The sequence below is a fragment of the Pholis gunnellus genome (assembly GCF_910591455.1).
Source record: "Pholis gunnellus genome assembly, chromosome: 19".
NCBI classification, from domain to species: domain Eukaryota; kingdom Metazoa; phylum Chordata; class Actinopteri; order Perciformes; family Pholidae; genus Pholis; species Pholis gunnellus.
Window position 1 is genome coordinate 9097281 of NC_136546.1, and position 14977 is coordinate 9112257.

The following is a 14977-nucleotide window of genomic DNA, read 5'->3' on the forward strand; positions in this document are numbered from 1 at the left end:
CCATGCAAGAGGAACAAATTGGGGGGAAATGGGGTTGAACAACATAACCACAGCACATCAGCTGATTTGTTTATAGCTTCTGTCTTGAAGCGGCCCTCCATGCAAGCGCTGCCCTCCCAACAACAAGATGAGAATTATTCTCTCAGCATACAAGAAACCACCCAGAAAGGAGTTTGAAAGCTCTCCTGAGGTGTGACTAAATTCCCCTCGACGCTTGAAAGCAGCTGTTTGTCCTTCTGGTACTCCACCAGGGACACATTTCCCGTGGCGATGAGTGTCCTTTCCCTGCACTTATCAATATCATCTCATAACTGATATTTCCTGTTTCCAAGACATCAGATACCACTTCCATGTATGCGTATACAATTTGAAAAATATTACTAAACTATTACCGATACATTACGGCATCTTTACGTAGCTGCGCCCATGCAGCTATAGTATGTAAGCTGTAAAATGATACCAAAGGTTGGACAGTTTTATATGTACAAAATATTAAGTCTAAGTAACATACTGATACCCTGCTCACTCACCCAAGAGTTTTCAGTTTTCAGAAAAGATAAAGAGTAAAGAACTTTGTCACACTACACGCCTGTCCTCTTTGCCCTTTTCCAGCCTTCAGTACTCATTTTGTATTCTTTGATGAGGCAGAACAGATTGTAGCGGGCCTTTTTTTTAAAAACAATGACCTTTCGTGCTCAAATCCAGGTAATCTTTTGGGTCCGTCTCTAGTCAGGTAGATGGCCTGTCGCCCAGGGCACCTTGTCCTCACTGCAGTTGGTGTCACGTGACGTCCCAAAGGTGTTAACCATACCATGGGAGGCGAAGGCTTAATCCCCTGCTCCTCCTGCTACCAAAGTAATGGCAACCTCCCTAACACCCTGATTTGTTCTATGTTCTTTTATAGGCTTTGCTGAATGTGATTGTTAGACATAAAGATAAAAGAAACTGTACAGAATTGACGAACACAAATGTCAGTACTATAGTAAACTGCTTACCTATTTCTATGTATGCAGCCTTCACACTATAAAGATGTTGAGGTTACATACATGGGTGCCTGGTTATGTTTTGAATATATATTAATAGAATTGGTGGTGGGTCTTGGGTCTTCTTCACCACCCTAACCACTTGGATGAACCCTCCACTACTTCCCAAATAATAAAACCAACAGGGTTAATGCAAAATATGAATAGCCATGTTCAACTTAAATGAGACTTTTGTTGCGTTCGAATACTGATACTACCATACTATTTAGTATGCAAGAGAAATATTTAGTATGTGCCAATACATACAGTAAATAAATGCAGTGTGCCAAAAATACCAGTAAGATGCAAGTCTTACTGCATCTGAACCAAATCCTCCCTTTAGTGACGGAAGACATTGCATTGTTATGACTAAGTAGTATGTCGCAGTTGTATGCATGCTGCATGCGAGAGTACATACTTTACAGCTGAAGTACGCTTTTTGGAACGGAGCCCGAGATTCGGCTCCTTCGCAGCATATCTATACAGCCAATGTGCTGTATTTCTAACTGTGACTGTGATACTTGTGTTGAATATTAACAGCAGCTGAGTATTTCTAAAATGGACTCAGCCACTGTGGTATGATTTTAGATTATGTTGTCTTTACTTTTATGTTGTAAGAGAAACAATATGATTTCTTTCAGATGCACAAACCAGACTTTTCTTTTGATTTTGTCCTCCAGAATCCTGACCGGCCTTATAAATTGCTCAGGGATGGCATCGGCATGTCAGGCAGAGATGTACTGGCTGGCAGTCAACTGTGTCAGAGTCATCCTGTTGTCATTACACTTCCATTAACAGTCGCATCACCCTGCTGCCAGGTGCACTGGGCTGAAACCAGTAAGACTCATCCTCACTGTCACACAGCCATCATGTCTGACCTTCAGACATAAACCCATTTAATGCAGGCAGGCGGCCTCACCATCTCCAGTCATTACGCCCACTCTGGGTGAATGGCAATTCATTTGGTGTGTGTGTGTGAGAGACACTGTGTGTTAATGTGTGACTGATGCCCGCTCACATGCATTTTGGCACTACATTTAATAAGTTAGATGAAACTAATTTGACTTTTGCCAGGTTGACATGCTAATCCTCTTCATGAATATAAAGAAATGCTAATATCCTGCATGATATATTATTCTAATATAGGATTACCCGAGTCCTCTTATTGCAGTGGTCTTATGGAAGTGCATGTTCATGAACTGTAAGTGCCCAGACCGTATGAAACAATTTCCATCATCAGGAAGATTCATTATCACAACCTTATTATGGCACACTTTGACAAAAGGTCGACATAATATGACTTTAACCTCTTTGTGTTACTGAGAACGTGTGCAAAGGATATATTTAATTTTTTATATCATAAAGCTCCCTGAAGATATGTTAATAGGGAACTATAATAAAGTGTGAAAAAAGGGAGTCATACGTGGCAACACCACAGGCAAAAAAACCAAACATGATGGAATCATAATATTTACAATCAGACTATACGTTGCACCTAAAAATATTATTATTATTGTGAGGACACAACACTTCTCACATGCCCACATCTATGGTTATTATTGGTGACTGTAACATTTCTCCTGTTCCTACTGGCTGTAAAGAGTCAGCCTGAGCTTTAGCCAAATCAAGCCTCGTATTAATTTTAGCTGAACATTTGTGCATTAAACAAGGACGGTGGATTTTGTCTCCCATCTATGTTGGAATCGCTTTAGGAAGGGATTTCTATACATACTGTATGGACAAACCAATAGCTTTGTCAGAGGGAACACTTATTGATTCAACTTAATATTTTAAATGTATTGAACATAGTCTGTCAAGTTCAGTGAACTTATGGGGTTGAACATTTTTAAAACTTATAATACAACTTTGAACTAACCAACTTATGTGCAGTTATAGGTGCTACGTTGAAATTCAGAACATTAATATAGCAGCAAACAACTATTTGATACGTTTGATTTGTTTGTGTTTTATGCACTTTCTCTTGATCGGTATTGCTAGAACCTACAGCTGGACTTGAGTTCTTCATTTCTGTTCCTCTTGATTTAAAACATGTTATAACGATAAAATATCCTTATCCACCGTTCGTGCTGATATCACCGTTGGCTTCATTTTAAGAGCGGTGGGGACGCGATCTCTCCATCATAAACATGCTCTGAATTTGGAATTTACCACCTTAACTTACATTTTTAAGGCAGCAGGGCGACTTACTTTTTAAACTGAGTGTGTTGTCTAAACCATAAAGACGATGAGTTCCATTATGATTTCTATGGTCCTTTTTAGTGTGAATAGTGCGATGCTTTGTTTAGTAAGATCACTAAATATACAGATATAGATATAGATAGAGAGAGATATAGATTTAGATTTTGTAAATACGGATGATGCCCTGGGTTGGCTGTTAACATGCAGAACATATGAATTAGCCGGTTATCTGGAGAAAGACTGTGGGAAGAGAGGGAAAACCCCTTTTTCTGAGGTATTCTGTAGATATTTAATAGTTTTTATGTAAACAGCTCATCCTGGATACTGAGTTCACTGAGACAGGAAGATGTAACAGTGGTGTTTTGTATTTACACGTTCGCCAAATGATGGCACGACACAGAAACAAAACAAATTAAATTAATGAATATATTTGTGAAAGCTTGGGGTCGATAACCGACTGCTTTGAGTCTATACAAATCTCATCAATTCATTTTGAGTAGGACTGTTTGTTTTTGTCACCAGTTTGTCTACTTTTCATTAAACATCATCATTTTTATCTCTTTGCCTGCTTTATAATTGTACAAGTTGTTGCCAAACAGCAAGTTGAGTAGTATAAAGTCTTTCACAAAGATAATTTCTTAATAAATATTTATGCTCATTGTTCTCTCAGAATTTAGTCCAGAGCTTCAGGGATTAACATGTTTTACCACCCAGATTATCCTAGTTCACTGATTTACAGACAGTGATCTTATGTAACACTAACAGGGGGGAATCTGGCCTTTTCTTATCTAAAGATCCTTTCTCAAAGTTTATTGGAGGGTATTATGTATTGCATTTTTTGAGAGAAGATTATACCCAAAGATACCCTGTTTCAATGCATACAAAGTAATATTAGTCTGGTATAAACTATATATAAAACATTCATGAGCTGGATTATTACTATACGGTTCTCAAATTATAATTACATGATCTTATATTACACTGGGACTATAATGAAAATGATAATAGCAGGGTCATAATGTTTCAATATACATTAGTGATTCCTTTAAATAGCTAGTGAAAACATTTCTTAGTGTTGTGATCCTGTTGCTGAAAATGTAAATCTGGGAGGAACCCAGACCTTTATTCTTAGACCATTGCAAATACACTTACAATGCTATAATGCTTCATATCAATATGGGATATATAGAATACAGCATAGATGGATATAATTAAAATCCAAAAAAAGGAGAGTTATCCCCAGAATGAGCCCCTGGCAGTCTAATCTTAGCCTGATTGAGATCTGCTCTTCAAAGATCCATGTGATATCTGTAGCGGTGCAGCAGCTGTGGGATCCAGGCACTGTAGGGGAGGAAAGTTGCTCTACTGACAGAAGAGCCCGGTCTCAGAAGGAACGGTTACCCAAGATGACACATACAGTATTCATACACCTACACACACACACACACACCAAAGCGTCTATACATACCTCATTCCACACACTACTCACTCCACTGTTGTCTCTGGACATACAGAGCCTGGGGTACAACTACAGAGACATATTGCTTCAAACTCGATCACTATCTCATACTGCAGCATTGTGCTGTGCTAATGAACCAGGACCAAACAAGGGCTGTAGTATAGAACCACGACTGGACCATGCACCACTGATTCTTAGATGAAACCATGGCTGAAACACTCTATTTAACTAGAGCTAAAATACCAGTGAATATTCAACCAATTTAGAGCTAACACACTTGTGATTTCGACACCAGTGAATTTCAAACATCACAGTGTTTTGGGGTGGATCCGACAGCGACCACTGCTGTTGTGACAAGCTTGAACATCGTTATGGCCACCCACAACATGAGCTGGGATTTCAGGATTCATTTAACTGGGGCCTCTGAAAGAACATAGCTCATTTCTTCATGCAGCCCTGTCTCACCAAATGGCGTTGTCGAGGCAATGTTTTATTTAGCGTGCAATAAGAAAGGCGTTTTTGGGTGAGTGTCATTTTATGCCATTTAATCTGGACTGACTGCAGTTTTAAATACATACGCGTTAATATTCTATGCTCCGAGAGCAAGTGATGTAGTATAAAACGTGAGAGGTGGATGCATCAAACAAACGCAGAACTTTCAACCTGGAGGCCAGTGTTTCAGACCAGTGTTCATGAGTTATTTATATTATAGTATAGTATATTAAGTACTACCCTGAGCCTTCCACTTAGCACTTATTTTATTCGTATTAGCTTATTGCACTTATTTTATTCGTATTAGCGTATTGCACTTATTGTAATCGTATTAGTTCGTTGCACTTATTGTAATCGTGTTAGCTCGTTGCACTTATTGTATGTTTGTTTCTGCGCTGTACGTTTGCCCTGGTTTATGCTCTTAGATACTTGTTTGGCAAAGGAGATGCACTTATGGCTTCTGGTGACTAGTAGTTCTCTTGAATACCGATGTTGAATACACTTATTGTAAGTCGCTTTGGATAAAAGCGTCTGCTAAATGACTGTAATGTATTTTGAAGTTACGTTTGTGACTTGTTTTCCATACTAATGCGTATGTCCTGCGGAATGTCCTTAAAATGTAACTCTATTTATACGCTTTCCCCTGAGATCAAGTTGGTGCATGTTAAACTGCAACAGAAAACACAACCGTTGTAGATTTTGGGTGTTTTCTGGTGGTTCATACCCACATTTGACAGTTTTTTTAAAATACATTTTCGTGATGGTAGAAGTGTAGAGTAAGTTGGATTGTTAGGATCATAAATATGACATCGGGATAATAAATTCTTAACCTTAATAAGCCGTGTGTGTGTGTGTGTGTGTGTGTGTGTGTGTGTGTGTAGGTGTGTGTGTGTGTGTGTGTGTGTGCTGATGCAGCTCATGTTAGCAGTAGGCTGTGAAATCTTGATATGCTGAGGTTGTTTCCAAGGTAGCCTTGCTTTGCCAGACTGAATTTGCACGGTTCCAGGACGAGCGTTTTCTAAACTGCTGTCACATACATTATCTTATACTATGAAAGCATACTTATACACATGATTGACCCTTTGAGGTACAATATGTACAATTCAAACATATTAAATCGGTAGCGTTTTGGCACTTTTATTGCCACCTTCCCAAACATCTTAATTTAAATTGTTTGATATTTAAATAACTCTAGCAGCAACCTGATGCTCAACCTTGTGTGCTAACAACATTTCTGCATATAACACCGTATTATTAGAGCTTCTACTGAAATGAGCTGCTTTCCATTTCAAGGGATCATAATGAAGTTATTTTTAGTGACAAATTAAATGTTGGGAAAGTTTGTTGAGTTTGTGGTGAGACAAAATACAGCATGCTGGCCGACTGGGACGTGTAGATAATGAGTCTCCTCAGACATATTGTGTCAGATTATATATGAAGAATATGTGCATGACATTGACCTAAAATGCAGATTGAGTTTCTTTGAATCTATTTTACCCCCAAAAGTTGAGCCAAAATCTGGCTTCTGTAATTTAATCTTATGGCTACTTTTAACCATTTATAGTATTTAGATGGAATCTGATTCATTCATGGACATAACACACATTTGTTATTGGAGATATTCGTGGTATAGTGTTGCTAATGACACATCCTTGATTGTCATAACTGTCATCATGCCTCCCTAAAAGGTTATTTTAGAGCAAAACGCCCATGGAGCTGGCAGGGAGTCAGTGCATATTGCCACCATCAGTAGATCTAGGGTCAGTCATTTGCACTAGTCAGTTGTTTACCTGCAGCATTCTTGGTCGGGTAAAAGTGCAACCTTGCATGTTGCTTTATGTTCAATACATTTCATTACAACCCTGAAGCCCACTCACAACATATACTATAGTCTGAGGACTCTGTATATAATTAAAGCGTATTATTATTTCATTGGATTTGGGATTATTGCAGAAAATAAACTGTGGCAAAACAAACTTTTATTAGTAGTAGTAATAGTTTTGTTTAGCAAGATCATTTTCAAGAATGAACACCACTTTTATGATATACATTTTTTTTTAAAGGATGATAGCAATCGTCAGAAGTTAAAAAACAAACAAAAAACATTTACTTTGAATGAGGGAATGGCAAGTGCAGAAATACATTTTCAGGTTATCGGACTCATTCCTGCAGCACTCTGCTGCACTCAGCAGCCCTACAATTAAGCCACACCCACCCCCAATTATTCATGAACATGCATGCACGGGAGGATATCTGCAAGTGCAGTACGTGGTTGCAGCTAATATAACATTATTAATATGTGCATGACATTTTCAAGAAACTATCTGTTTGGGTGGCTATCGGCAAATTATTTCACCCTTCTTCTCACATCTCCTTTTCCTTTTGTTGTCACTTGACTTTCTGTCTGAGCGTTCCTTAACAGTATGCAAGTGCCACTTAAAGCACAGATGACCATGTTGCAATCAGTGTGGTGTTTCAGCACTTGATTGTGAGGGATCTTGTGAAGGTAATATAATATAGATGTGCTATAGCATTTCTGGAAGGAGTTAAATCAGCGACCGGTCTCAACTAGTCTGATCACATACTTTGCCTCCCCAGAAATCTAAATTAATCAGTTCATGGAGTGCAATGCTGCTCTTCAAGTTATATTTGAGCTCGCTCTCCAAGGTATATATTAAATATGACTACCAGTCATCAATTTGAAACCTTACAGCCGGTAAAAAAAAAAAACTGCTACTGCTACCATGGCTTATGGAGTCCTATGATACACCATTTGAAGAGTGATTTAATGCATCAAAAGTAAATGCTCCTTAAAAAATCTAAAATGATCTGAAGCATCAATGCATCGTAAGGAAATTAGGCCTGTCACTGTGTGGAAGGCTTGGAGCTGCATGGTTCCAACGAGGTAATTTTCTTTTCTCTCACAGAACGTTACCCAGGTATCCCTGCGCAGGCATCCTCTGGGCCATAGCTGACATTTACTCTCTCAGCAGGATGTATGTCTGCTTCAGTATATACACTGTGATGGCCTTTTCTGTCTCCTCTCCAAAGATCCACAGATTTCTCTTTGTGTAAAGAAAAGCTAATTGCAGCTGTTTCAGGGTCAGGACTTCAGCAGGGGGGGGGGGTGTTATTTTAGAGTAAGTGTACTTTATTGGCCTCCTCTGCATGTATTTGGGATGTGCATGCCAGGTTGTGGGTCCAGCTGAGAGTTATTGTGGCCTTTTCCCATGAGTCCACGTGGCTACTGAGAAGGTATTAGCCCACTTTCATTCTGAAAAAAACCCTCTTTTTGGCTAGGAGGGACAGCACCATGTTTTAGGTTAAATACATTTTCAGACTAGAACATTTACATTTACTCAAATGCCGCAGTACTTATATATAATTTTGAGGTAGTTTAAGATTTTCAATTTGATCCCACTTTGGTTTTACTGCAAGAATAGCACTTTTTATTCCACTACATTTATTTTACTGTAATATTTACTACTTATTAAATGAGAAGTTTTTATACCAAAGGCATGATCATTTTACAAAATATGCATTTGTTTAAGAATAAAATACCAATATTGTAAACATAGTTTCAATGAGCTCCATCTCAGACACCTAAAACATTTAAATGTTGCTTAAATATTAAATAACAATAATGTATAACAGTTTAAAACTCTGAAAAGGTTTTTTCTGCAAAACGAGTATCTTTATTTTGAATAATATATTCCCATTATTAATTTTAACACGGTGGTATTTGAATACTTCCTTCACATTGAATGGCTTCAATGCTTTCTAAAGACGAAGCTTACCCCTTGCCTGCTTATTTGTGCCTCCCTACACTTCAGTATCCATCAGATGCTCCTTCATGTCTTGCATAAGGCTCTAGTATGAATGATGCCCACTCAAACAATAACCAGATTACTGAGGGAAGGAGTCTATGGCATCAGCATCACTGGTGAGGCCATCCTGCTGCCCAAGGGGGATCGTCAAACCACAATCAAACAGCATAGCCTGTGTCACTCTTAAGCCCACCTGTCTGCCAAACTGCTTGCCAAACCCACTAGCTGGTCCATGCTAAGCTCATGACGATAATGCTGTAATCAGGCAGCTCACTGCCCCACGGGGAGTTGAATAGAGTGGCTCGCAATAAGTCTGATGAAATCTGTTCCCACTGGATTGCACAAAAAGACAGGACAGAAACCCAAACACACAGGCACACTCACACATCCCATTAACAGGGAAATACAGATGCGTTCAGGTGCCTTGTGTAACTTTAAAGTGATTCTTGAGTTATTTTTGATTGTTTCTCAGTTTCTGCTAAGCGATTGTTGCTGTGGTGATTTCTTTTTTTAATCCACTCCCCAGGGATGAGACCAGTGATGTTTTTATTCTTTGGTTTTCAAGCTTGAGTTTTCTTCTCATTGTTCAACCAGAGTGGCTTTCACAGATGATGCTTACTAGTATTACTATTAATTCAACATATGCTTGTTTGAAGCTGTCCGTTTTGTACTCTCGACTGTGACTCATCTAACAACTTTTACTCAACTTGTATCTATGTAAAGCAAAACATCCCCTGATGCCTCGGTAGTCATGCATTTTTATTTGACTTCTTCTTTCCATATTAAAACATGGCAGCATTTTGTGATCAGACATCCAGGCGGCAATTTTGTCTTTTCTTTTCCTAAAATTATTCTGTTGACGGTTGTTGTAGTCAGTAATAAACCTGTAGTGATTACCCGTTTTGAGTGGTTGGGCAGGAGTGAATTGTTTGTGACAGCGGAAGCCATTAAAGTCATTCGAGCAGCTGTCCCCACACATCATCAAGGTCTAGTTAGAATTGTATTATTATATTGATTCTGATGTGTAGCCCGAAGCTGCCTGTGCCCGAGCTTATGGCAGACAGCCAGGAGCAGTTTCTTTCAACAAAAGAGAGGAACAGGATGGCAAAAGACTGATGGACAGAGATGTAAAAACAGAAGGCTTGACAGTTTGAATGTTGGCTCGGAACGTCTAGTCTTTGAGGTGAATGAGATGTGCCTATTTGAGCTTTTATTTTCTTTCATATTTTCTGTATTTGTGTCCCTGAGCATTGCTTAAACTCTTAGCTGAGGATACAGACTGGAAGCGGAGGGAAACAAATAGTCTGTCCAAAAGTGATCTCAAACAGAAATGTAAAAATGACAAGGTACGGTCTAACAAGGAGTTGCATGCTCTAATTATTTCTGGAGAAAAAACATTCAACGAGCTGTGCTGTGCAAAATACACAGACCAAGAACTAATATGATGCCTTTGCGCTTTTGTCCTTTTTGTTTTCAAGAAGCATCTTCATTTCTCTTCTGTTCTCTCGCCCTCGTCCTGCATTTCCTCATTGAGGTTCCTCTGCTGCACATATTCACTCGTTCTTAGTGAAATGATCACGCTTCTAAATATGGAGCAGTTAGAACAAAATACTTTTTTGTATTCCAGGACATATGATACAATTATATTGCAGGGCACTCATACGATCAAAAATCAGCAAAGCACAATAAAAGCAATGTTTGATCATTTAAAGTCTGTAAGAGATCTCCAAATAGTTGTACAGTATAGGATGTATAGTATGTTGTGTCTATCTAAAGCACTGTACATTAAGTAGAGTGTGAGTCTTTTGTGGGATTAGTCATGTAAGCTTTGACCCAGTGTGGGTGCCTGCGAGAATTGTACTCCACTGACAGCTCGATGATAAATATACTCACAAAGCTAAAAGAAAATGCACACAGCATGAGGACCCTGTCACCAGAAATGACGTATCCATACATCTGAACTGCACTCTCAATTACTGTTTGGGGGGAAAAGTAATTTCTACTGAATTAGGGTCGCAGTTTTAAACCGTTTAAAACATGTGGTCAACGCTGTAAATTGAAATAAATCCAAACATTGATCACTACAAAACTGCTTAATTATTTTTAGTACAAAACATGGTGGTTTGGCTTAAGATGACTACTGAATTGAAACAAAACAAAAACACAACAAAGTGGTTGTTGTGTGGGTGTGCTGTATGTGCAGTACAATATTTACAGGTGTAAAGAAAATACATGTAGCCCCTCCTCCCCCTCTTTCTTTTCATATAAGTGCTGAATTCTGTGGTAGTTTTGAGTAAGCTGTCTCCAAAGCGACCCACTTATCACATCCCACTCACTGACACAAACAGGAAAGCATCTGTGCAGAGAGGGGGTGTCAACATTGCAATCAAAACAACAGATCCGACTACTACAGTGCAAAGTGGGCGTTGTTTTGTTTAATATATCTACAGTTGTGATAAATGGCCAATGGCACGTGCTGATCTAGCAGAACGTCGTCTTCTGCTTATATAAAATGATTTCCTGTGACTCAGTTTTGAGATTCCCTCCCACTTCATGCTGTCGTAGCAATTAAGACCATGTACAGTAACCGGGATGTTAGAGGGACGGATTGATCTTAAGGATAAACCAATGAGAAATGAGTGATGTGGATAAAGAGAACCACTAGTGCAGCATGAGTTCACCACTCCAAATGAATCGTTTTCCGGCAGCAATTTTCCAGGAGGTTCAAGTGCCTATTTCATAACATGTACAAACATTAGCATTTCCTGGTTAAATTAATCAAAGGCCTTGGTACACCAGAAACTCTGAAAGCTTTGTTTGCGTTTGTGCTTAAATTTAGCACCCAGATTTTGTGCTGTGTCTAATTTCACAGGCAGCTCCTTTTTAACAGGTCAGCTTATAAATGTGTTTTTCAATCTCAATTAACTTGTTTTTTTAACTATCTGCTTTTCCATTTCTGTCTTTGTCCCTCTTTTTGTCCTCTTTGCCGGCCATCCCCCGCAGATTGAAGACATTGTCACTCTCATCCAGGATGAAACGGAGGGTGTGCCCATCAGAACTGTGAAAAGTTTCATGACCAAAATCCCCAGCGTCGTTACAGGTAAGAAGTAGAGCGAGAAAGAGATGTCAAAGAAGGGCAAAGCCTGCACTGTGCAAACGCTTTTCCAAGTGAGAAAGTCAAAAGGGGGCCCTGCGGAGACTTTCCTCCCAATCCTCTTTGTGGATCCTGGTTTTAGGGTAGGTTAAGTCAATTGCATCTTGAAATAAGGTGGATAAATCCTTCTAAAACAAGTCCTCAACCCTAAGCTACAAACTGTTTGTTCGCCTTCCAAAACCACCCACGTGAGCCATTTCTGATCATCCCCATCTGCAAGATTACCGTACCAGTATAGTTTCTGATCTGCCACATATACAGTGTATGGTTAAGGTTTGGTTTGGCTTAGACATCGAAAACTACTTGAATAACTTAAAAGAAAGAGTGTAACCGTGGTGAAAAAGAAACGGGACGCAAACAGCAAGTTTTCTTCACTTCCTCATAAAAACGTCACACTACATCTGCCTTGCTCCCGAGAGAGAACTATATATATATATATTGTTTTCTTGAACCACTAAAGGTCTGTGTCAGGAAAACATTTAAACATAGGTTGTTAAAACCCGCATTCATTTATTTTCTCTCATCTCTGGATTGGGAGGGCTTCAGAGGTGGGTGATAATTATCTGTAGGCTCGTAAAAAATATTTATTAGTTTTTGATCAAACAAGCGATGATGTTGTTTTTCTGGTCAGGATAGTCTCCCGAAAGTTCTATTTGCTATTAGATTATGTAATTTACTTTTGTCAGGGAACCACTTCCTCTTAACTTGCAATATCTGTCCATCTCTCTTCTAACACGGATGGATCGATATACATACATGTGTGCGTTGTGGCTGCTTTTCCTTCTGGTTCTGTTTCGGCTGCTGCTCCGTTTCTTCAGCAGTGGCTCACTGGAGAAATAGCTGAAGGGAAAGTAGGAGGACATTATATGATTAAATGTTTGAGAGAGTGGAAACGTAAAGAGTAATGCTGTTGTCCTATGCTGTCAATGTGCCCTTAAGCAAGGCAATCAACCTCCAACTGCTTCAGTAGAGCTGGGGACTATAGGTGTCAATGTCCTGAACTGCATTTATGGTAAACATGCGCATGACATTTCAAATAGAAAAATAATATTGTAAGCCACTTGTACCTGTCAGGTGGGGATTGAAGTCAGGCCACCTTGCCTGCTGGCTGTTGTTGCTTCGATTGATAATCTAAATCACTTTAAAGTCTGGAGCCACAGTGGGAGGCTTTGAAACCTAACAAATGATGGAAACAAAGAAAGCCCATTAACATTCTTCTTCACTCTCTCAGTCCTTGCACTTATGGAAAATGCATTACCCCAGTTTGCCATAAGCTGAGCATATCAATAAACACAATTACTACAGCAGCGGATGGATGTGCAGAACAGCAGCTCAGATGTTTGTAGATGAGTGCCGAGGGCAAGGGAACTAATGAATGGTGAAGAATTAAACAACGCCTCCCTCGGGACTCAGAGAAAGCAGAGGGGAAAAAGCACAGATGAGATCAAAGTCTGTCTCCTCTGAAAAAAAAACTTTTTAGTATCTTAACCCATCGTAAATTATCACGTAGAATAATGTAAATTCTCTAAATATTGCTCTCCTGAGTGCCAGTGGGGAGAGGTCATTTTAACTTTGAGCAGTGTGAGACTTGTCTTGGTTGATGTTTCTGTTTCAAGACAACTGCTTGAGATGAAGCGGTCAGAATACTTATTTCTTCTTCATCGCGTTCTTATTTTAAAACAGTTTCTTTTATTTAGCTTGCAGTTATATTTATTTTATGTTAAATATTTAATATCCTCTATTATACATAATTTCAAATGCAGTTTTTGAGTTTATCATGGCCTTTCTTGCTTTTAATTTCATTAAATTTAATCTTGTCTGATTCCATTCATGTTTTTGTTTTTGAACGGGATAAGTAATGGTAAAGACTCTATTTATTCATTTACATTTAGCCCCAAATGTGGTTCAGAGTAGGGATGAAAAAAATCCCTTTTCCTTTCTATTGCTTTTCTCACTTAAATCACGCCCCATCTCTACCAGATGTGTGTCCATACACTGTATAACCATCATTTGTCTTTCTCCGTCTGACCTGATTCAGGTACAGATATTGTACAGTGGCTGATGAAGAACCTGTCCATTGAGGATCCAGGTACGTTTTGACAAATGATACAAGACTGCAGTGCTAGTGTTAGAACTCCAGGGCTTTATTCACTGAGAGGCATTTCAATATTGTAACAAGTATACAAAGAAACCTACTGGGTGCAGCGTTTCCCAATTTTTAATGACAATTAATATGAAAGCACGAGTTATATGTATATATGACGTATATTTATTGTAATGTTGAGATCTTACTTTAGTTTAGGCAGGAGTTTGTCACAGCGGTCCAGTTTATGAAAGGTCAGACACAGTGTGTGTGTGTGTGTGTGGTAGGCACTGCAGGTCTTATAGGAACAATCCGTTAAATGTTATCTTTTCAGAAACATAAATATGGGGATGTTAGAAATAAATAGAATATCTTTGCAGTTTATCTTAAGAACCTCAAACATTATCAACAGATTACATTATTCACAAGGTAAAACAGGCAAATACAGTGCAAAAAACAACAGAATGAGCAAGGAACTAGGGAAACACAGGTTTGAACAAAAACTGGCTCGATGTTATGAATTTGTTGTTTCGTTGAGCTGACCTGAGGCATGGTGGTGGGAGAGCAGTGTTTATTGTTGGTGCAATAGCCCACAGCCTGGACTGAGTCGATCATTGAGTCATCCTCAGTCAAACCACCTCAGTGCTGAATCCTGTAGCTGAAATCCAATTTAAATTCAAAAGAGTAAAACAGGCTGTGGAAGATGGAAAACTGTTATCAAAAACTTTGAACGCAGACACT

General features: G+C 38.9%; 1 protein-coding gene across 1 annotated transcript in view; it reads left to right on the forward strand.

Annotated features, from left to right (window-relative positions):
- LOC306711376 (regulator of G-protein signaling 6-like) overlaps nt 1–14977 on the forward strand; it is a 68001-nt gene that overhangs the window by 35036 nt on the left and 17988 nt on the right. Inside the window, exons 2-3 of the mRNA XM_079180287.1 lie at nt 12003–12099; nt 14192–14242. Coding sequence (XP_079036413.1) covers nt 12003–12099; nt 14192–14242 — 148 coding nt within the window. The remainder of the gene's footprint in view (nt 1–12002; nt 12100–14191; nt 14243–14977) is intronic.